The 24,683-nt window shown below is 38.0% G+C and overlaps 1 protein-coding gene and 1 pseudogene across 3 annotated transcripts in view; one reads left to right on the top strand and one right to left on the bottom strand.

Moving 5' to 3' along the window:
* CRTC3 (CREB regulated transcription coactivator 3) overlaps positions 1 to 24,683 on the top strand; it is an 82,876-nt gene that overhangs the window by 5,363 nt on the left and 52,830 nt on the right. For all 3 annotated transcript variants that reach the window (XR_005651841.1, XM_039858238.1, XM_039858237.1), the window contains exon 2: positions 2,874 to 2,972. Coding sequence is in view for 2 of the 3 variants with exons in the window: in XM_039858238.1 (XP_039714172.1) it covers positions 2,874 to 2,972 (99 nt within the window). In the remaining variant the exon portion in view is untranslated. The remainder of the gene's footprint in view (positions 1 to 2,873; positions 2,973 to 24,683) is intronic.
* Positions 20,579 to 20,697, bottom strand: LOC120599428 (uncharacterized; annotated as a pseudogene).

Below are 24,683 nucleotides of genomic sequence, written 5' to 3'. Positions count from 1 at the left end.
GTGAGGATTGGATCTTATTTCATATAGACATTAAAGGAAATTCCACTGAAGTGTGTGACTGTAGTCTAAAGGTTGCTAACTCAAGTTACAGAGTGAAGCAGATAAAAATGAGTGAGGGGATCAGAAATGATGACACTTGGTAGCTGATCTCTGGCTAATCATAGAGGAATGATAGGGTACAATGAAGACTTGGGCAAACAGGAAAACCCAAGCCCTGTCTAAGGAGGCAGCTGCTTCTTAGCTCCATGCATTTTTGCCATGTAAGAATATGGGTTCAGTGTTGTATGATCTCTCAATGAAGAGAAGTTAGAAATCCAAATTTCTACACAATTTTCCAATTTTAAGATTAAAATGTAAAACATTGAGTGGGTCACTATCATGTGGGTCAAACAGAACTCTCTTGGCTAAATGTGGCTCATGGCCTGCTAGTCTGTGATCTCTGCCTCAGGCTAATTATTCTTTGGTTCTCATTTTTATCATCAGTAAGTATGACGATGTCGCAGACAGTCTCTAAGGTTCTTTCTAGCTCAATGATTCTACATCTCAAAAGAAGAAAATATCAAAATTTCTCAAGGGTTTAGGAGGTAGTTGAGAATATCAACAGTAATGATAATACTTTGAGAGGTTATCCAGAGCACTACCTTTACATACTAGTGTTGCATCTGTTCTCTTTTTTTAATCCATACATTGCCTTTGTGAAGTAAACAGCAGAGTAATTTGCCCAACCTGGTGGCAGCTCCAGGTTACAAAGTCAGGTCTCGCTATTCTAGATCCAGTGCTCTTTTTACTGTAGTGCAACAGTCTCTGAAGGGTATAGAAATAGGCATTTGGGGAGGTAGAACAGATGTGGGAGATCATGAGAGTGCCTTAAGATCCACGGAAGGCAAGTTTCTGGCTAGATGTAGAACCTACTAGCTTGGTTGAAGTGTCAAGGCTTTTGGGTAAGAGTTGAAGCCTTTGTGAGAACTTTCTGAAGGCAGGAACTTTGACACATGTTCATCTTAGTGAGCCAGTGCCTGGCACAGTACCTGGCACGCAGTTAAAAGTTTTTATATAAGTGAATAAAATGGATGGATTGATGGAAAAAGGAATCAAAGACTTTAGATGAAGCGGGGGTGGGGAGTGAGAATTTTGTCTAGAGAATTTCAGGGACAGAGTCAAATGCTCCTAGTAAATGCTCTGAGAATGTTAACATCAAAAGCCAAAACTTCATTCTTATAACTCAGCTGATAGATGGGAAAGCTCACAATGTCCTCCTTCCATTATCTGACTCGCAGATCTGGGTTTTGATTAATAGATTATAACCATCTCCCAGTACGGTATGTTTAAGAAATCAAATTCTGTGGGTATAAGGAATTTAAGGCTGCCCAAAGTTTTTATATGCTTTTAAAACTTTCAAACAGATACAAGTTCTTATTTTTTGGAAATGTATGTTGAAATACAGAATAATATGCCTGAGATTTCTTTCAGTGGGATGCCATGATTAGTGGAGGAGGTAAAAATGAATCAAGATTGGACATAAGTTGAGATAATTGTTGAAGCTGGAAGATAGATAGGTGAGGTTATCTCTACGATGTATATATTTGAAAATTTTCATAATGAATGCAAAAACAAAACAAACTCAGCTGCATAGGCTGAGCAATGCTTTTGTCAGCCAAACTTCACTTTTCTGAGTTTATAAACTCTATAGTCATTGAGGAAAAAACGAAAAAAAAAAAATGAAAAGAACATGGCAGAAGTAAGAAAGACTGTAGGTTTTGAGTTAGACCCATAGCTTTGATTCCTGTAGCTTTGTGACCTTGCGCAAGTCTCTGAACTTCTCTGTCTGGGTCTCCAGCTTTATAAAAGCAGGATGCTCGCTTCGTGGTTGTGGAGAGGGTTGGGGATGAAGCGGGCAGTAGAGACTCAGAGCTGGTAATTTATTTTTATTAGACAAAGACAAAAAGTAATGAAAGGGTGAAAATCTGCCTGAGAGTTCCTGTCTACCCTTTCTTCTCTGCGTGAATTATATGTGCCAAAGGCTATATAACCACAGAGGTAATTTTTTATTTTAGAAAGAGAACTCTTAAAGACCAAATTGGACCACTTTGGAGTTTACAAGAACTGCAACTGGTTTACTGCCTTTTGAAAAATGAAGCAAGGAAGAACTTGCAGAAGAAAGGCATATTAAAACAGTGTGATACCATTTTATATCTGTTGAATTGGCCTCCTTCCTTAACCCCAGTTAATGATCATATCCAGTGTTAGTGAGGATTTTGATGAAACTGCTTTCTCATATATACATTGATATACCCTTTGGCAAAATTGTTTGGCATTATGTGTTGAGAGCCATCAAAAGGACCATACTCAGAGATTTAATAATCACTCTTTGGAATGTGTCCTGTGGAAATAATTCAGAAGAAATGTTATGTTGCCATAAAATATGAATATATAATCATAGAAAAGGCTGAGGTTGTACCTATGTTATGATCACAACTATGCAGTTATTACACATAAAGGTAAATGACTGGAAAAGATCATGGAGAAGGAAAAACAGTTAATGTCGTAAAGTCATAGGTAATGGCTTAGTTTTTCTTCAAGAAATTCCCTTATGCTGATTGTGCCCATACGCCTACACACACACACTCAAAGTCCTTGCAAGAGAGTGCTTTGCTGTCACGGTGCATGGGACATTTGGAACATGGGTAAATTCTTTCCCAAAATAGACTAATCAAAAACCACAAAGCACCGGAAACCTGACGGTTTTAAGTAGAGAAGAAATCGAAACCAAGACTTTCACTCTTGAACCATTTTACTGCAAAACACCATACTTTGATGCTTCCCCAGCTCTCTTCTGTCATCTCTCAACAGTCTTAAAATCACTGTGTTTGCAGGTTCAATTTCAGAAGCTTCAGCAACTGCGCCTGACCCAGTACCATGGAGGATCCTTACCAAATGTGAGCCAGCTGCGTAGCAGTGTATCAGAGTTCCAGGTACCTCCAGATATTTACTCCTTCAAGCTGAGTGGACTGTAAAAGGATAGGCAGAGATTATTATCCTTAAAAAGATTCGATCTTAAAGGATAAACCTGGCCTAGATACAGTTCAGTGCTCTGAGAAGTTCATCATTATTCTCTTTCCTGCTTTCTGAAGCATAAGGTAGTTTTATATTTCCTAAGGTAGTGCAGTCCATTATAAATATGTGAGCTACATATATAATTTAAACTTTTTTAGTAGCCACATTAAAGGAAAAAGAAACACAGGTGGGATTAATTTTAATGTTATTTAAATAAATAAATAAATATTTACTCAGTATATCCAAAATATATCATTTCAACATATAATCAGTATCAAAAAACATTAATGAAATATTTCACATTCTTTATTTTTTGTACTAAGTCTTTGAAATCTGTTTTTTTTGTTTTTTTTTGTTTTTTTGTTTTAACACTTAAAACACATCTCTATTTGAACTAGCCACATTTTACTACCTGCCTGTGACTAGTTTCTACCACATTGGACAACACAGATCTAAGGCATTGGAAAATGGTCTATATTGCATTTAGTTTAGTGCAGTGTCATAGATGCTTTAATCATTCATGTCAGTGATGGGCCTTGTTCAAAACAGTCATTCTATTACACAATTTAAGATTTGATATTAAAGTTGAGATATCACCTTTAAGATGAAGCAAAACTTGATTCATTTGGATGTCACTGTCTTCTTTTTTTGTTGTGAAAACTGGGTTTTGTTTGATGATGTTCCTTAAGCAAAAGTAGTATTTAAATTGGAGACTTCCATTTGAGAGTACTAATAGGAACTCTTAAATATAATAGTCATTATAAAAAGTACAATGTAAACATATTTGTACCTATTACACTGGAATATCGTCTTTAATATACATTGGAATCTCACTTTAATACACTCAATGTTAGAGGTCTACCTGTGTAGATCCAACTTCCTATGTGTTGGCCTTTTGCATCATTCAGTATACAAATAAAGTAGATCTCTGCTTTATGCTGGATTTCATGCTTCAGAAAATAGAGCGTTGTCAAGGTTTGCTGTGTTTGAGATCCCGGTAGTGTGGCATTTTATTGTCAACTTTGGAGGAATACAGAATTTACTTTGACTTCCCTCTCCTATTGCATTGGTCTTGCCAGGATTCTTTGAATACTTTTTTTTACTTTGAAACAATCGCAAGCTTACAGAAAAGTTGGAAGTACCATACAGATAACTTTTTTCCCCTTCAGAATAAGTTGCTGATCTTATGCCATATCACCCCAAAATATTTTGCTGTGTATTTCTAACAAGCAAGGACCTTGTGCTACATAACCAAAATAGAGCCATCAAAATGAGAAAATCAGCAGTGATACATTATTGCCATCTGATCTTCAGACTCCATTTAAGTTTCATCAAATGTCCCATTACTGTCCTCTGTAGCAAAAGGATCCAGTTCAAAATTGCATGTATTTAGTTATTGTCTTTAGTCTCCTTCAGTATAGTAGAGTTTTCAGTCTTTTATTTTTGACATGAAAAAAGTTATTTTTGACTTTTTTGACCTTGCCACTTTTGAAGATTACAGGCCAGTTATTTTGTAGAGTATCCCTCAGCTGGGGTTTGTCTGATGTTTCTTCATGATTAGATTCAGATTATGCATCTTTGGCAGGAATAGCACAGAATTGATGCTGTTACTGTATCCCATTAAATGGGTAATTTTCATTTGTCCTGGTACAACTGATGCTCACTTGTATCACTTAATTAAGGTGGTGTTTGTCAGACTTCTCCAATTTAAAGTTATGCTTCCCCTTTGTAATTAATAAATATTTTGTGAGGAGATACTTTATCCTGATCCTTATCAAACTTTCAATTTATATATTGATTTCTATGTAATTTTGTGGTTTCTTATTTTATTCCATGGGTTGTCATCTATAACTATTATTATTATTTCGATCCTCACATTATCCCTGATTAGGCCAGTAGAAGCCCTCTTCCCAGAATTCTTGACAAACTGAGGAGAAAAGGGAATCCCAGAAGCACATCTTTTTTTTTTAAGTAAACATTTTTGAGGTGTAATTTACATACAGTACAATTGAAGTAATTCTGTCTTGAATAATCAGCACCATAATCAAGATAACAGAAGAGTTTCATCATTCTCCAAAGTTCCCTTACGTCCCTTTGTAATCTGTTTCCATCCCCCACCTCCAGCCTTTGGAACCACTGATCTGTTCTTTTGCCTTTTCCAGTGATTCTTGTAAATGGAATAAAAAATATGTAGTCTTTTGAATTCTTCTTTGACTCAGAGTACTTCATTTGAGACTCATCCATCTTATTGCATGTATTAGTTTCCTAAGGCAGCTGTAAGAAAGTAGCATAAACTAGGTGGCTTAAAACAACAGGCGTTTATTCCCTCACAGTTCTGAGGCTGGAAGTCTAAAATCAAAGTGTCAGCAGGCTGTGCTCTCTGAAGTCTCAAGGGGAGAATCCTTTCTTGCTTCTTCTAGCTTCTCTTGGTTGACAGCAGTCCTTGGCGTCCCTTGACTTTTAGCTCCATCACTCCACTTTCTGTCTCCATTGCGTATGACCTTGTTTTCTATTTGTCTGTGTCTCTGTGTCCAAACCTTTCTCTCCCTTCTCTTATGAAGACATCAGTCATTGGATTTAGGGACCACCCTAATTTGTATGACCTCATCTTGGTTACATCTGCAAAGATTCTTTTCCCAAATAAGGCCACATTCACAGGTATGTGGGGGTAGGGATTGAACACATCTCTTTTAGGGAACATAATTCAGCCCACTACATTGCATCTATCAGTAGTTCATTCCTTTTTTTTTATTGCTGAGTAGTGCTCCATTGCATGGAGGTACTATAATTTCATCAGTTGATGGGCATTTGTATTGTTTCCACCTTTTGGCAGTTGTGAGTAAAGATATTAGGGACATAACATGAAGATATTATGGTCATATAGTTTTTGTATAAATCTAGTAGTGGAACTTCTGGATCATATGGTAAATGTGTTTTTTACTTTATAAGAAACTGCTAAACTGTTTTATAAAGTGGCTATACTAGTTCATGTTTCCACCAGCAACATGAGAGTTCCAGTGGCTGCCTTCTCTCTCCAGCCCTTGTATTTCAGTATTTCTTTTTAATTGTGGTAAAGAACACAACACAGAATTTCATCTTAACCATTTTTAAGTGTTGCACAACCAATCTCCTGAACTTTTTCAAAACCTTATAAAGCTTAAACTGTGTACCCATTAAACAATAACTCCCCATTCCCATTCCCCAGCCACTGACAGTTACTGTTCTACTTTCTGCCTCTGTGAATTTGACTACTCTAGGTACCTCATATACATGGGATCATACAATATTTGTCTTTTTGTGACTAGCTTATTTCACTTGGCATTATGTCCTCAAGGCTCATCCATGTTGTAGCATGTGACAGGATTTCCTTCCTTTTTAAGGCTGAATAATACTCTATTGTATGTATAAACCACATTTTGTTTATCCATTCATCCATTGATGGACATTTGGGTTTCTTCCACCTCTTAGCTATTGTGAATAATGCTGCTGTGTACATGGGTGTGTAAATATCTCTTTGAGATCCTGCTTTCCATTCGTTTGGCTATATACCCAGAAGTTGAATTGCTGGATCATATGGTAATTCTATTTTTAATTTTTTGAGCAACTCTCAAACTGTTCTCACAATGGCTGCACCATTTTACATTCCCATCAAGTGTGCAAGAGTTCTGATTTCTCCACATTGTCACCAACACCTGTTATTTTCTTGGGTTTTTTTTTTTTTTTTGATAGTATTCATCCTGATGGGTGTGAAGTGGTAGTATTTCAGGTTTAAAAATTTTGGTCATTCTAATGCATGTGTGGTGGCATCTCATCGTAGTTTTAATTTGCATTTTCCTAATGACTAATAATGTTGAATATCTCTTTGTGTGCTTATTTTCCATTCTTGTATCTTCTTTGGTGAAGTGTCCATTCAAATCTTTTGCCCAGTTTTTAAATTGAGTTGTTCATTTTCTAATTATTGGGTTGTGAGAGTTTTTAAAATATATTTTGGATGCTTTTTCTTTATTCAGTATGTGTTTTGCAAATATTTTCTACCAGTCTGTGGCTTGTCTTTTCATTTTCTTAACAAAATCTTAAAGAGCAGATGTTTTTAATTTTGATGAAGTCCAGTTTATCATTTTGTTCTTTTATAATTTTGTGCCTTTCGTGTCTTTTCTAAGAATTCTTTGCTTAACTCAGAGTCACAAACATTTTTCCCTATGTGTTTTTCTAGAAGTTTTATATTTTTAAGTTTCATACTTAGGTAATTTCAAGTTAATTTATTTTTGTGTGGTAAAAAGCATGGGTTGAGGACCACTTTTTTTTGTATATGGATACTGAATTGTTCCAGCACCATTCATTGAGAAGACTTTCCTTTCCCTGTTGAATTGCCTTGGCACCTTTGTTGAAAAGCATTTGACCATATAGATATGAATCTGTTTCTGGACTCTATCTTCGGTTCTATTAGACTCTGTGTCTATTATTTTGCTAAACCCACACTACTTTGGTTGCTGTATCTTTATAGGAAGGCAGGGAATCAGGTAGTGGGAGTCCTCCCAACTTTGTCCTTTTTTGAAGTCATCTTGCTTGTTTTAGTTTCTGCGCTTATCCATGAAATTTTAGAATCAACTTCTTGATTTTTATAAAAAAGCCCGCTGGGATTTTAAATGAGATTGCATCGAATCTATAGATCAGGTTGGGGAGGATTGATATCTTAATAGTACTGAGTCTTCCAATCCATGAACATGGTACAGAAGTACAGGTTTTGATTCTAGTTAGATTGCTTATAATTATTTAAATATAATTCTCTTTTATGTTTAGAGATCACTTTGGAGTTTACAAAATGCTTTCATGTCTGTTATTTTACTTCATCTTTACTACAACATTAGTTGGTAAGCATAGTACTATTTTGATATTGGTTAAAGACCAATTTCCTATCCTCATGGAGGATCTAAAAGCACATTCTTTTTTCTAACCCACTGGGCCCTTATCAGAGAACACTGACTTATCAGACTGAGTAAACCAAAGCAAGCTTTTCAGGCTGCCTTCTGATAATCCTTGGCAAGGGGTGGGTCATCAGTCAGGGGTGGCTAGAGTCATAGCCCTCATATCTCTAGGCAGGACCTGACCTATAGACATTGAAGGCAGAATGGAGGAAGTGGGCATTATCTTCTTCTCTGAGGGCTAAGGCTGTCTCTTCTGGTTAGAGGAGGGATAATCGTCCTCTAGCATGTTTCAGCCTGCAGAACAGCTAGGGCATATGTTGGCTGTGTGGTCTGATGGTCATGTAGCTGTAGAGGGAAGGACAGAGGACTTCACTCTGTATAGGGCTACCTGTGTATAGTAGCCTTTCGTAGGTTTCATGTAACCCACCTCACATTTCAAATTGAATCTCTAAAATGAATCATACTTGTACATTTCTGACTGCTACATTTTAACAAAATTATGTCACTTGTTTATAACTGAGGGTTTATAAGTTCTAACTAATTTAGGAAACAATCTGGTGGCCAAAGGGAGAAAGCCCTGTGTCAAGCTTCGAGGGTCAGATCCAGAACAGTGTGTTTTCTTGAGGCCCACCACCAGTATCAACATGAGACCTAGAATCTGCAGAGCAAGTATGTAAGAGAACCAGAACTTAAAAATCAAGTCTTTGACTTCTAGTTCAGTTTCTGCAGCTTTTCATTGCTGCATTTCCTTTTAAGTTTTTAAGGTTTTTTTTTTTTTTAAATGATTGGCAAAAGATATGTCAGTTAAATTCAAACAAATGGAAAACCTAAGTAGCAACATTAATCTTAAAATATTACCAGAACTAATAGCCAATGTTTATTAAGTACATGTTGTGTGCCAGACACTGCATTAAGCTCTCTACATAGATTATTAATCTTCACAAAAACTCTTTGAGGTTAGTATATTTATTTAGTAATTGTCATAGCATTATTGGACTTTTATATGATGAAGTAACATAGCAACAAATTGTGAAAAGCAAAAACTAGTAAAATGAGGATGTGACAATAGCACATCTCTAGATTTTTAATTCCCTATGATAGTTGAGCCAATATTCAAAACAAAGATAAAGGAGAGTGATATCATTAACAAGTCAGAATTACTATACACAAAAACTTATTCTCTATAATTTGTTCTCTGAAAAGATAAGATACTTTTTTTAGATATTCCCAAATTTTAAAAACATTTTTTTTTTCTTGTTACAAAAGTACATTGTCTTCTTATAGAAAACAGGTAACATCCCCGTTCATAGTTTGGCTTCTTTCTTTCAATAGTTTTGCTGCGACTATAAATATTTTCAATAAAATCAGCATCATACTGTATGTATAGTTTTGTATCATTTTTTTTTTTTGTCATGAACGTTCTCCTGTATATTTAAATGGTCTTCAAAACATTTTTAGTGACTTACAATATTCTATCACATGGATGTACCACAGTTTAACTGCTTCCTTATTGTTGGACATTTGGGTTGTTTTCACTAATTGTTCATCGAATGTGTGTATTTCTGGGTGTAAGTCTGTATGTATTTGTATGTATAAATTGATCATGTACTAGACCAAAGAAATCCTTAGTAAATTAAAAAAGGAGAAATTGAATCTGAACATAATTGATAAAGTTGTAATGAATAATTAAATTTAAATTAAAAAAACTACTTGAAAAAATTTTTAATTAAAAAATTAGATATATTATCAGTGGCAAGTTAGACTAATGCATAAAGGGGGAAAAGATTACATTTATAATAGCTTAAAATATGTTTATATGTATAAAATATTTGTTTTATTTAAGAAATTATAAGAACTGTGAAAAAAAGACTAAAGATTTGCCTTTATTTTGAAAATCTTATAAAAGCTATGGGTCCCCCCTGAGCAATATATATATACACACATACATGTACACATGCTCTCATTCACTTCTTTTCTTTAACATTTTTATTTAAAAATATATTTTTTAATAATTAAAAATTTTTTCAATTGCATTTGACATACAGTATTATATTAGTTTCAGGTATACAATATAGTGTTTAGACACTTACGTAGGTTATGAAATGATCACCCATCTGACAGCAGACATAGTTATTACAGTATTATTGACTGTGTTCCGTGTGCTGTACTTTACATCTCCATGACTGCTTTGTAACTACCAGTGTGTACCTTTTAATCCCTTCCCCTCCTTCACCCATCCCCACAACCTTCCTCCTATCTGGCTGCCATCAAAATGTTCCCTGTATATGTGAATTTGTTTCTGTTTTGTTTGTTCGTTTATTTTGGTTTTTAGATTACACAGGTAAGTGAAATCGTATGATATTTGTCTTTGACTTATTTCACTCAGCATAATATCCTCTAGGTTCATCCATGTTGTCACAGATAGCAAGATTTTATTTGTTTTCATGGCTAAGTAATTGTATATAGGTTCCATTTCTTTATCCTTTCATCTATTGATGGACACTTAGGTTTCTTCCATATCTTGGCTATTGTAAATAATGCCACAATTAACATATGGATACACATGTCCCTTCGAAGTGGTGTCTTGAGTTTCTTCAGATAAATATCCAGAAGTGGCATTACTGGGTCCTTGTTTGTCTCTTGTTATAACCTTTGTTTTAAAGTCTGTTCAGTCTGGTATAAGTATAGCTACCCTAGCTTTCTCTTTCATTTTCATTTTCATGAAATACCTTTTTGCATCTCTTTATTTTCAGTCTGTGTTTGTCTTTTGCTCTGAAGTGAGTCTCTTATAGGCAGCATATGTAAGGGTCTTGTTTTCGTGTTCATTCAACCGCCCTGTGTCTTTTGATTAGAGTACTTAATCCATTTACATTTAAAGTAATTGTTGATAGATATGTAGTTATTGCCATTTTATTATCTATATTTTCGATTTGTTTGTTTCTTCTTAAAGAAGTCTCTTTATTCTTGTAATACCGGTTTGATGGTAATGAACTCCTTTAGTTTTTTCTTGTCTAAGAAGCTCTTTATCTGTCCTTCTATTCTAAATGATAGCTTTGCTGGGTAGAGTCACCTTGGTTGTAGGTCCTTGCTTTTTATCACTTTGAATACTCATACCAATCCCTTCTGGCCTGCAAAGTTTGTTGAGAAATCAGCTGACAGTTTTATGAGAGCTCCCTTTAGGTAATTAACTGCTTTCGTCTTGCTGCTTTTATGATCCTCTTTGTCTGAACCTTTGGCATTTTAACTATGATGTGTCTAGGTGTGAGACTCTTTGGGTTGATCTTGTTTGGGACTCTCTGAGCTTTCTGGGGTTGTATGTCTGTTTCCTTCTCCAGGTTAGGGAAGTTTTCCGTCATTAATTCTTCAAATAGATTTTTAATTCCTTGCTCTTTCTCTTCTCCTTCTGGTATCCCAATGATGGGACTGATGGTACACTGGATATTGTCTCAGAGGCCCCTTAAACTACCCTAGTTTTTTGGATTTGTTTTTCTTTTTGCTGTTCCGATTGGATGTTTTCTGTTACTTTATCTTCCAAATTGCTGATTTGAGCCTCTGGTTCATCTAATCTACTGTTGATTCCCTCTAATGTTTTCTCCTTTACAATTACTGCATTTTCATTTCTGACTGGTTCTTTTTTATGTTTTCTATCTCCATTTTTGTTTCCTATCTCTTTGTTGAATCAAACATATCACACTCATTTTTTCATGTATTTTGATCCTATGTCAAGACCTCTTGGCTTAGGACGATTTACATTTATTTATGTTTACATTAAATATTAAAAATTAAATATTAAAAAATAATTTTTCTTATCTTCTTATGCTTAGTTTTCTGAATGTGTAGAAAGTAGCCAAAGGAAATTGTGGAAAATGTTTCAGTAACTTGGTTCAAGGTGAGGCAGGCAGAAAAAGTTATTTGATGTATCTATGCCTTGCCATTGGTCCTTAACTCTCAAGCAGCCTCTTAGCAGCCTTTGAAATCTCTTCTCTCCTCTTGCAGAAAATCCAGTTGTGGACACATATTTGCATGCCAGATGTTGAGAGAGCTGTTTCTTTGAATTTCTAAGTCACATCATAGGTAGAATATAGGTTCCACCATGAGTAATCGAAAACACCTTCACTTTCTACAATCAGAGCTCACCTCTCTGAGCTCCTCCAGGCTCTTGTCCTCCTAGGAGGGCCTGGGGAGGGGAAAGGACAGCAAAAACTGCTTTGGATCAAGGGTCGAGATCTGTGCACCCACTGCACTGCACAGGAAACCTTCCTAGCTTCAAAGAGCTAAATTCCAAGTAGGTGAGAAGCTCATATAGAAGCAAGAGAGACTGATTCTCAGTGAATATCTGCAGATCGTGTAGGGCAGAATGATGAGATGAACGAGGCACCCGTCTGTCTTGCACTTCATTTTTCCAAAAGGAAGAGCTGAGGTTCCTTGATGCCATCTGGACATCTGTGGAGTTAACCCACCTGAGGGGCTGCAGACACCCTCCCACAGAATCTCCTTTGGCAAATCACAGAATTCTCTGGATCTCACCTATAAATGTTGATGACAGTTACTTGACCGGGTTGTTGTAAGGATCTACGATTATAGAATAAATGCAGAAGAGCTTTGGAAACTGTCAAGTAGCAAGCATTCGTCAGTTATTAACACAAATAGTACTGAAGAATTATTTTGAAGTTTATTTTTATCACTTTCTACCTCTTTTTATCTCATGCTCTTTTTACCCCTCCCTCCCCACAGATCTGTGCTGTCCAACATGATAGTGACTAGCTATATGTGACCATTTAAACTTATGTTAAGATTAAATAAAAGTAAAAATTCAATTCCTCAGTCATACAAGCCACATTTAAAGTGCTTAATGGCCACATGTGGCTAGTGGCTACCATACTGTACTGTGCAGTCCTGGTTAGCGTGCTCGTGCGCACTCAGTCCCCAATTTTAGCACTGAAGTTCTCACCATCCCTTAAAGGCCCAAGGCTTTAAGATGATCTTTCCCACCCTCATCCCTTTCCTTCATCAACCAATCCAATTTTTATGTCTGGCTAGTGTGCTTGTTTGGATTATAAGAAAAGTATTCTGATCAGATTTAATATTGAAAATTTTATTCTCCACTTAACTACTCTGAGGCATATGCATTTCAAAAGAGGGTGCCTGAAAAATCAAATCTCTAGTTATTTGGCATAATTTTACACAAAGGTGGCAGTTAATCTGAAAGGCTGTGCAGAAGGGCTCATCCTTTAATTAAACCCCCTCCCTCCCTCCCTTCCTCCTGAATTAGGTGGCATCTCAGTGAACAAACTGACCCTGGGAGGGTTTTTTGTTCTCCTGCTCCTTCCCTCCTCTGAGAGGAGTTGACTACTCTTCTTTTTCCACTTTTCATTAATTGATAGATAAATACATAAATTCAGCAAATATTTCTTGAGCAGCTACTGTGGTGGCAGAAATGTATTTCTACATGAGACATGGAAAATATAGAAACAAATAAATCAGCTCCTCCACAGAAGATGGTGGCCCACTTAGTCCTTGTTTAACACCATCAGCTTTGTGTCCCGAGGTCTGGGCAGCCTGCATCCGGCCACTGCCCCTCACTGAGGGAGCACTGCTCCTCCTTAAACCATGAATGGTTGTGGAATCTCAGAGACTATCCCACAGTGGTTGTGTCTTGAGTCACAGATGAAAGAGTCTCCACAGAGACCTCAAAACAGCCTCTTGTGCCATCTATCGGTCTTCAGAAATTCTGTCCCTACCTTTAGCTCCCAGATCCTCATATTTCATAACTACCCCTCATCTAGCTCTTTTGTCTCCCAGAGCTTTGGCAGCAACTTTGCAAGGTGAACTTGTCGTAAACCTCTGCTTCCTCTGGATGCTACTCAGGATGAGGCTGTGGTATGAGAAATGTCGCCTGGACTTGAGTACTTGCTCCACTACTATTTTGATCTGTGGTTCTGGGTATTTCTTCAAGCTCTCTAAGCCTATTTTTTCACATATAAAGTAGGGTTAATAATAATTATCCATAGGATAAACTGAATAACATGAGGCATGGAGGCACTGACCAAGGCATTTGGGAGCTGGTTGTGAGCTAAGAGAACTAGGGCGGAAAGATAACTGATTCCTTCCCAGGCCACTAAATTCTGTTTGTGCATGCCCATTCATTATAGTTTGTGGCTTTTGTGGCATAGTCATCTGCTCAAAACTTAAAAGCGAGAGGGAATTTTGTTCCCAAGGTCATAAACCTTAACCAGTCCTGCTCTTGGGTACAGCGTGCTCTCTGCCAGCCCTGAAACAATACCCTTTTATCCAAATACTATTAGATATAATGAGATAAGGAAGTGACCTTGGGCTTCTGCATGAGATTTAGAAGACCATATTTACAAATTATTTTAGCATACATTATTTCTAGGAAAGATTTTCACTGATTACTAATATCTATTTTATATTGTGCCTTAGTTTCTTTTTCAGAGAATGACATTTTTCTGACCTTGTCCCTAAATTCTGTTTAGGAGCCTATTTCTCCCAAACCATGAGCACTTTGCAACTGTGGTTTTTTTTTTACCATCTCTGTGTTTGGTTTGCTCATTGGTTAGCCTTTGATTTTTGACTTCTAGCAGCATGTTCTTCTCTTCTGCCTAAGGAAATAGTGAGAAGCACAGAAAGTTGGGGGCTGACTTAATAGCTTTGGAATGTGCATCTGTACCAAAAGAGGAGCTGTGCAACCAAGAATGTGGTTGTCGTATTTTTAATGCAGATTTGAGTAGTACTTTTCCCTTTCCTTGGATCCAGCCATATGTGTTGAATAGAAGCCTTACAGAATGAAAGGGAAAGAGTAGAAAATCCATAAATCGCTAGTAGTCGGAAATAAGGCCTTTGAAATGATAGAAGAGGCGAGGAGACACAGGCCCCATGCACTGAATCAGGAACATCTGCATCCATGAGGACGTGAACAAGAGAACTGGAATTTTGCCACTGTCCGCCTTTCATGTGCTCCCAATTAGTCACAGAGGGTACTACTCTTCACACTCTTGTGTGTAGCAAACCTCTGTTCTTATGGCTTTCCAGACCAAGTGCCACAATCCTCTAAAGGCCAGACAGTCTTATCCTGTCCAAGCATACGGAGATGCCAGGAAGATACTTGTTCTGTGTGTTAAAGTCACTTTTCTGTTACATTGAACAACTACCATAACTTGTCCTGACTTTATTCATTAATAAATATTTATTGAGTGCCTGTTATGAGTGAGATATTATTAGGTTTATGGAGATAATTGAGAGAATGTCCATTTAAGAAACTTATAATCAAGTTTGATGGACAGGTTTTGTATGTAAGAACTGTAGTAGAAAAACATTGATTCTAGTGTTCTTTTACCTTTTTAGCTTCCATTTTTAAACTTTTACATTCAGGAAAAGTAATGTATTATATTTGTTTATAGCTTGGTCCTTAATTCTTTGTTATTCATTATAAAACTAATACATGTTTATTGTATAAAATTTGGAAAATATATAAAAATTAAAAAGAACAGACAAAATTATCCATATTTCATTAACTAGAAATTACCATTTAATGTGTTTTTTAATTTATTTTCAATGCATCTTTTATACAGGTGATATCATTCTCCATATTTATATTCTGTTTTCTCTTTCATTTAAGCCTTTATGTAATCATTATTTCCCTATGTTATTAAAATATCAGTATAATTTTAATAGCTAAATAATATTTCATCCTATGTGACTTATAATTTATAACCATTCTCTATATGTTGGACATTTTGGTTGATTCCAATTTTTCTTTATTAAGAACCAAATAATGTTTAACACCTTTGTATATGAGTCATCTGTGTTTCTGATTATAGATTTCCATAGGTAGAATTACTCAAAGAGTAGAAATATTTGTAAGGTATTAATACATGTGGCTTTGTTGCTTTTTGGCAAAGATATTTAACCTAATATAATTTTTGACTCTGATTGATTTGAATATTTATTATCTTAACTACAGAAGATCCTTAGCCTTTGTCAATCTAACATTCTAAGTGTTGAGTATTCAAGAATGACTCCAAAGTTCATGACATAAAGTAGTTTGCATGTTTACTGAAGCACAAGTTAGTCATGTTCGCCTTGAGGGTAGTGTGCAGAGTTGAGTCCCCAGGCTGGTGAGTGACCAAGGCTGCCTAGCACATGTTTCATTGGGGCTTCATGGTCCTCTGCAATACCTCTCATACATTGCTTTAAATTTTTAATTTTTTTAATATAGAAAACTTTCGTCACAATTGAAAAGGCCATTAGTTTATGGTGTACAGATATGTGTAGAAAATCTGACTGTCAGAGAAATGTGACTCAAGAAAAAACCATGACATTGTACAGATATTTTCATATGAACAAAAGTGAAGATTTGCTACTTTCTAATTGCTTGCTAGTATGTATTTTATTTTTAGTACCAGCTAAAGAAGTTATCCTTTTCATAATGAATCATGAAATGTTTATACATATCTTTATAATAAAATATGAAAATACATTAATGAAATCATTGGACCATGAGCTGCTAAAGATATTTTCCCCTTACTTGCTTTAATTTTAAAAGAAGTTCTTTGTATTTTGGTGGGAATATCTTATACTCTACCTAGGAAAGAAACTGTGGAAAACAATTTAATCAGTGTCCGGGAGCGTGACAACAAACTTAGCAAAAGAGACGTTGCTTAAACTAATCACAAGTTAACCTCTGCTTAATGTTGTACTTCTAAATGGAACCCCCCATCCCTCTAGTCCCCAACATCAAAGTCTAAGAGCACCTCACCCTCCCCTCTTTGTTTGAATTATTCCCCTTTAGGTTGTTTTCTCTCCTTTTGGTGACAAAGGTGGTGGCTACAGTTACTTCCCATCTGGCCCCTGGAACATTTCTTGCTTTTATTTCGCAGTCTGCTGGCAAACTAGCACCATCAACTTTTCCCATCCCAGGACCTGCCTTTACCCTCTTCCCTACAAAGATCTCAGACACATGCAAAATGGGGCCTCCTCTTAGAGGGACTCAGATTTCTGTATGCCCGGGCCTTTCCTATGGTGATCTGGCCTGTGGCCTTGCCCAGAATGTTAAAGGCCTAGAGTCAGTCTACAACATGCCAACAGCACTTGGATGGTGCAGCTGTGGGTGCAGATGGAGTCAGAGCTGTCTGGTTTCTGGCTTCTGCTGTAGCCTTCTTTCCCAGGCTCTGGGGCCTCTTGGCCCCTGACTAGCTAGCCTGTTGCCTGTCTTTAGGACCCAGCCCAAACTGAGACAGAGGGACCAAGGCTGCCTCACTCTGTAATTTGGCCTCAAGTCACCATTGCTGGCCTTGTGCCTCAACTCTGATAACTGGACTCTTGTCTGGTTCCTGGGTGCCAGAATCCCATGGTAACCTGCCTCGTATCCCGGTGCTTTGTTTTTATCAGCCTGCCTCCGAGGGACTGAAGTCCTGCTCTGAAACACAGCGACTGATGCACTTTCCTGATGGCAGCCACCCATTTTGCCTTTCTGTTGGTTTCCAGAGTGCCCCAGATTCCTCATTGTTCTAAAGTGCCTGCAGTCAGGAAGCCTCTGTTCTGGACGCTTATCTCAACAAATGGCAGCTCCATTCTTCCAGTTACTCGGGCCAAAGCCATGGAGTCATCCTTAACTCCTCCTATTCTCTCATGTCCCACAGCTGAGCCTTCAGCAAGTTCTTGGTTCTACATTAAAATATATCCACAGTCTGAGTACTCTGGGCCGAGCCACTATCATCTCTCCCTGGATTCTCGCACTAGCCTCCTGACTGGTCTCCTGGCTTTTGTTCTTTTCCCCTTTTAGTTATTCTCAACACTGCCATCAGAGTGAGCCTTTTAAAATAAGAGTTGGACGATAGCACTTCTCTTTTCGGAATTCTCCAGTGGCTTCCCATGTCACTCAGTGTAAAGCCAGAGCGCAGAGTACATGCAGTGCCCTATAAGGCCCCGATGACCTCTCTGCTCTTACCTGCGACACATCTGTCCCACACCCTTCCTCGCTTACTCCACTTCAGCAACACTTGCCGTTTTTTTCTGCTCCTTGGACCCTCCCTAGGATCTCTTTGCCAGGAATGCTCTTCCCCCAGGTAGCTGAATGGTTCCTCACTTCTCTTAGCTCTTTATTGAAATACCTCTTGTCAGTGAGGCTTGCCCTCTAAAATCGCAACCCTCTCTACCGTCTTCCCTGCTTAATTTTTCTACTCACTACCCCATATGCTATATATTTCTGTTTATCTGATTTATATTCTGCCTATTCTATTAAAATGTAAGCTCCAGGAGGGCAAGGGCACTTTGGTTTATTGCTGTATTGCCAAAGTCTGGAACAGCGCCTGGCCAGCGTATGAGTTCATTACATACTTGCTGATTGAATGAATCAGACTGTTGAATATCTGCCATGTGTCAGCACTGTTCCAAACATTCTGTATATGCATTATCTCATCCAGTTCTCACAGTAGCTGTATGTGATGGGACTCTGTGATTCCTACTGTGCCAATGAGAAAACTGAGTCTAGAGAGGTTAAGTGACTTGAACAAGAGGATCTGAGCTACTGATACATGTGCTGGGTAGCACCTTAGAACAGACACTGATTTTGTTATTAAACAATCTGCATTCAGGGCTCAGCGCTGTCAATTATTGGTTGAGTTAAAATCTCCTCAAGCATCATTTTCCTCAGTTATAAAATGCGGACAATGATTCTCTCAGGTAGAAGCATTGTGGGATATCACAGGTATGTTATTTTAATATGTATTTTCCTGATTGTTGGTGAGGTTGACAATTTTTTCATATATTTATTGGCCATTCAGAGTTCTTCTGGGAATTTCCTGTTCATAACCTTTGCCCAGTTTTCTTTTTTTTTTTTCTTATCAAGTTGCAGTTCTTTGAATAGTAGGGATACATGTTATCCTATGTGTTACAAGTAGTTTTCCTCACACTATCATTTGTCTTTTGATAATGTTTTGGGAATCTTCTTTTATTCATTTATTCATGTAGTTAGAGGTCCAGTGTTAGTGATCGATCAGGTCATTGAGAATACAGATTATTCACTCAACAGATATTTACTGAGTGCTAGGACTCTGGGATGTCCATTTGGTTAGGACAGCACTAAGTCCTGACTTTCAGTTTGCGTCACTTATGGCGGCTCTCAGCTTTGGTTTTAGCAGATTTTTGAAAAAGGGTGTGTTTTCTCAGACTCGAGTAGACCCAAACATTTCCCAGACTTCAGCCACATAATCAGAAATTTCAAAAGAGTTTTGGAATTTATGGGCATGGCCCCAAATGATCATGCCTGCGTTGTCTCTCCTCTGTGGGCTTCCTCCACCTTCCCTGCAGCTCCAAGGCGTGAATGGGGCAGCTGATGACTGCTTCAGACGTCCCTGTGCGGTGAACTCCAAAGGCAGCCTCAGAAACTAGACACATAATTCATCTGGTCAAAACCTGGGAGACTCTTCTGAAAATTGTGTGACATAATATCACGCCACCAGCTCTGCAGATCCTCAAAGGTCTGAGTGTTGCATCCTACCCGAACTACAGCTCCAGTTTGAGTCTGAATAATAAAAGTCCCTTGAATGAGTCACCAGGGCTTCTGTTTCACCCTCTACACTCAGATTTAGTTTGTGGAGATGTCTCACACGAGAACTGTCTCTTAAGCCATTTGGGGTTCAACAAAATGGGTCTCTCAAACCTTCAATACCATGCAAGTCCTTTGAAAAAGCCACTTCAGTGGATCTTGTCCATTAGTCTCATCTACAGCCTGCCATCCAGTGCATCAAAATAAACAGCTTGCACCCTCTGCCTCTGTGTCTCAGCCGGAAGCCAAGAGTGTGGTCTCTGGAGTTAGACTGGGGATCTGACCACCAGTTTCACCACTAACTAGCATTGGAACCCTAGACAAGATTCTTAACCTCTTTGTGCTTCAGCTCACTCTTCTGTGAGATGTGGCTGCTAAATGCTACCTAATATAAAGTTGTTGTGAGAATTACATTAGTTAATGCATGTGTTTCCTTAGAACAATGCCCGACAGGTAGTTATTGCTCAGTAAATGTTGCAAAGTTCCTGGTACAGACTCTCCTGAAGCAGGGCACACTGGCCTTCTAATCCAACTTCAATAAATTGTTGGTACTATCGTCCCCTCTTTCACTGCAGATACCCTATCTAGGGCTAGAAAACTAGCTTTTGCTGTTCATATAAAACTTCTTAAATTGCAGATAGGCTCATTACATCCTATTCATTCTTCGCTGACCTGATGAAAACAGTGCTGCTGAAAGTGTTCATCGGCCTGTCCCGGGGTCAGGCTGTATGTCGATGCCCTGACCCAGTGCAGCTTCCAGGAGAGGCAGGCAGACCTGGGTGGCGGAAGAGCCAGCAGCAGGACAGAGCCAGGTCTCCAGTTCCCTCACATTTTGATTTCATATTAAGTTCAAGATCCTCATTAATTAAGGATCTTCTTTAATAAGGATCAATCCTCTTAACTTTCTCCTTGAATACAGCCTCTGACTGCTGAGTCATAGTAGAGAGGGAGAAGCACTACATTTAAAGCAGTGATTGTCTCTAACTAAACTTTTATTTTTTAAAATTTATCTATCTGTCTGTCTATCTATCTATGCCTACAGTGCCCGGTCTTCCTAGGTGGCCTCCCATCCAGGTACTAACCAGGCCCGACCCTGCTTAGCTTCCGAGATCAGACGGGACCAGGCATGTTCAGGGTGGCATGGCCGTGGACTCTAAATAAATTTTTAAGTTCTCACATTTTTTTGGCAATACAACCAGCCAAAGTTTTGTTCTAATTCCTTGCAAAATTTCACAATGGTCAGGAATCAGTCCCTGTTATGAAACAGCCTGTTTTTATACTTTAAACCTTAAAATGCAGCTTTAGTTGTTTATGATTACTTTGGACGTTTTCCAAGAGTCAGGATAACATCTGTAGAAGATTCTGCACAGGCCTTGATGCCAGACACTGAAGTGGTTTCCTCATTCAAAGGCAATGGTCTGTGCTTCAAGGAACTCCCTGGGTGTGAAAATTGGCTGCCTCTCCCACAGCTAGCTAACGAACGAACTAATTAGCGTCTTAGCCCTTTTTTGCCTTTCCTCCAACCTCTTGGGGATGTGACTTCAGATAGCTCTCCCTTCTCCATTTTCTCATGTACCCTTTTCAGAGGCAGTCACCATGGTAACTACTTTCCTAGATGCTAGTTTGCTTGAGTGTAAGGGAAAGCACTTCCCCTTAACAGTGGTGAGGAGACAAGTACAGCTACTGAATACCTGTCTGCTTTATGTGCCCTGCATCATTTAATCCTCACACCAGCCCTCCGAGACAAGTCTTATCCCCATGTTACCAGTGCTGAAACAGTAATATGCCCAAGGTCACACAAATGGTAAGTGACAAGAGTCAGGACTCAAACCCAGATTTATCTGTTCCAGGCTTTCGCTCTTATTTTACAAATTTAACAAGTACAGACACACAAATCAATTCATTTTCAGTTCGAAAAAGTGTTTTAGTCTTTCTTTTTCTCAGTCTAAATAGATGTCTTTTTCTAGTCCCCTGGGGCCATCTGATCCCAGTTTAATGTGACTTTTGCTTAGTTCTTTCTCTTAGATTGCTTTCTGTTTGTTCATTTCATCAGCCACCTACTAAGTCTTTTCGCTAGTTTGATCCTACTTTCAGTTCTTCCCTTGACTATCTAGGAAATGTCCTTGGGAGAGTTAACTCTCCCCTGAACTGAGGTTTTCACACTGGAACTTAGCCAGAACTGGGAAGCCAAAGCCAGGATAAAAGAGAGAGGTCAGTTAACAAAGGAAAGAGCAGAGAAGACCAGGAAGGCAAGCAGATTCCAAAAGATCAGAGAGCCAATGAGGATGGGGTCAATCAGAGCAGGGGTGGCCACGCATTCATGACTCTTCATTGCTGTGGACAACTAAGTCTGCCAGGACACCTGTGGCCTAAAGAGCTCAGGGACCCCGTGGGATTAGAGGCGGCACTTTATCTCTTCTCAGTATCTTTCATCCACCATCTTGTCATTTATGAAATTGCTCAAGAGGCTCTTTCTACTAGTCTGTGCCTGTTCAGTCTCTTAAGTAGTTTGGGAGGGGGGTTAATCTAGAATGAATGAATTCAAAACTACCACTTTAAAGGTTCGAAGTGATGTATAAGTTAAAATGTAACTCAAAATGAAGCGTAGAGAAGAATATTAGTTGCTTGAGCAACTCTCCTAGACCACAGTTGTAGATGGTAGACCCAGATTTCACATCTGGGCTCCTTGATTCTGGAGTTCAGGTTTGTAACTATAGCTGTCCTAATGGCGATTTTTATTGTTGTTGTTGTTGTTTTGTTGGGTTGCTGAAACAGAACTATTTTCTCTGAATGCAGAAGTTGAAATCTGTAGAGGAAATTCAACCAGAGTATTTCTTGAAGAAAAAAGAAACCATTTCCTGATTTCTTCATTTGTTAACCCTGTGACATCATTAAGGCTGGTACTAGCAGCTCCCTCATCTTCACACACAAAAACAAAGTGGAGATAGTTCTTTAGGAACTTCTGAAGCTGTTCAGAAGGCCAGAAGCTCAGTCCTCCTCCTCGATTCTCTCTGCTTTCCACCTGGCCCTTGAAGCCTGTGGAACTCAACCATCCCAGCCATTGACTATGGGCAGGCAGCAAAGGCCCCAAGACTAGTCCCCGCAGTTACTATAGACATTCTTTTCTTGATTCTGAACTGCTTTTAGTAGAAACCCTGTCTTGCCCGTTTTTAAAACCTTGGCTCTGAAACCCACCTTTCAAGTCACCTCTGACCCTTTGGACTCGCTTATATTTGCCTTGAATAGGAAAATCAGGAAATAGGAAATTCACCCAGAAAAGAAATCTTTGGGAGTATATTAGTCGTCACTATAAGCAGTGACATGGATTAAAATAATAATGAGATATGGAACTATTTCATAGGGCTGTTGTATGGATTAATTGAGATGACGTATGTGAAGCATCTAGCCCTGTATCTGAAACATTGTAAATGTCAATAAAGGTTGATTATTATCAAAGTAATAATTTAGCCTTTTTACTCATTAAATTAGGAAAAAATTTTGAGTTACTACTCCATGTTGGTGAGGGGGTAACGAAATTTGTTCTTGTGTACATTATTACAGACATTGTAAATGATTATACATCTTTTTGAAAGCAGTTTAGGAATATATGTGAAGTGTTACATATTTAATTTATCTTCTTTGATCAGTTCTACTTTGGGGACTCTAAAATAGAAAGTAATTCAAAATTTGATAAGAAAACTTTAGGCCTGATAATGTTTCAGTATTATTTATCATAGTAAATAATTGATTTGAGTAAAATATGATACATCTGCTAAGTAAATTTTAAAATTACGAACATAAATACTTATAGCTTCATGAAAAATACTTCTATTATTGTGCTAAGCAAAAAACTTAAAAGGGGGTACAAAATTATATGCACTGAAGATTATAGTATATGAAGTTTTACACAGCTGCTAGAACACAGCCGGTTTATTTCCAGAGTTTCTTTGACGCTGCCCCTCTGACACTACTTTTTAAAAAAATGACTAAAAAAATGATCAAGTAATGAGCAAAACATTGAACCTGATCCCATGCCTGAATCATCCCCTGTTGCCAGCCGTTAATCTTGGGATGGGGGTAAGGAATGGAGGGTAATGAGGAATGAGGCAGGGCTCAGAGATGCTCAGAGGAGTCACTTGAATCTTATGTGGATTTCTTCTCAAATTCTCAAACTTCTTAGACAGTCGGTAGGGATGCAGGGAGGGATGATATGTGGGTATCAGCATGATCACTTACTCTTGACCTCACCACTGTTAGGGACATCCTCAATGAAATTTCTAACAATTTCTTTAGTTATACATATTTTATATTAATATTCTAACACTTCTTATAATGATTATTTGGGAGAAGGAATAGTAATTTTTAGAAGCTAACTCAGTAGGCTATAAACTAAATCATTGCTTTTTTAAAAAATTATAATAGTGATCCATCCTCATAAGAGTTTAACCAATCTAGTCATTAATGAAGTACAAAGCAGAAGTCCCCAGGAATCAGAGGTAGGTCAGTGACGAGAAAGGTCTGGGGTGCCTGTGGTCTGTTGTGCACATTACTTGATTATAAAAACAGCAGTGTTTACTTTGGCTTATAAAAGCCTCATGTTTTGACAGGGTGCAGCGAAATGTTCTCTGACCAAAATCACTGTGTCAGAAGGATCTTGTCAAAAAGTCTAGCTTGGGAATATAGCTATGAAAAAACATGCCCAGAGAACAAAAACACTAGATGAAAACAGTAGTTGTGTTTGGATGATAGGATTATAACTCCACCTCCCCCTTCTGTGTTCCAAAATTGTCTATAATGTGGTTATATTTCTTTTGTAATAAAAGTCCAATTTGTTAAATATTTATTGAACAACATCTATGTGCCAGACACTGTGCTTGATGCTGGAGGTAGGACAATGACCCAGAAAGGCACGGTCACAGCTTGGTAGAACTTAAGTCCAGTGGGAGAGACAGATGATTTTACAAGTCACTATGAGACTGTGATGCACCCAGAGTAGAGGGCTTCAGAGAGCAGCTGGAACACATCTGAGTGCTGCCTAACCCAGGCTAGGGACCTGGGAAGCACCAGGATGGCTTTCTGGAGCAAGAGATGTCTGAACTGAGACCTAAGAGCTATATAACTGAAGGTTAGAGTGGGGA

This window comes from Pteropus medius, unplaced genomic scaffold (assembly GCF_902729225.1).
Source record: "Pteropus medius unplaced genomic scaffold, Ma_sr-lr_union100, whole genome shotgun sequence".
Lineage (NCBI taxonomy): Eukaryota > Metazoa > Chordata > Mammalia > Chiroptera > Pteropodidae > Pteropus > Pteropus medius.
This window is presented reverse-complemented; position numbering and strand designations above follow the sequence as displayed.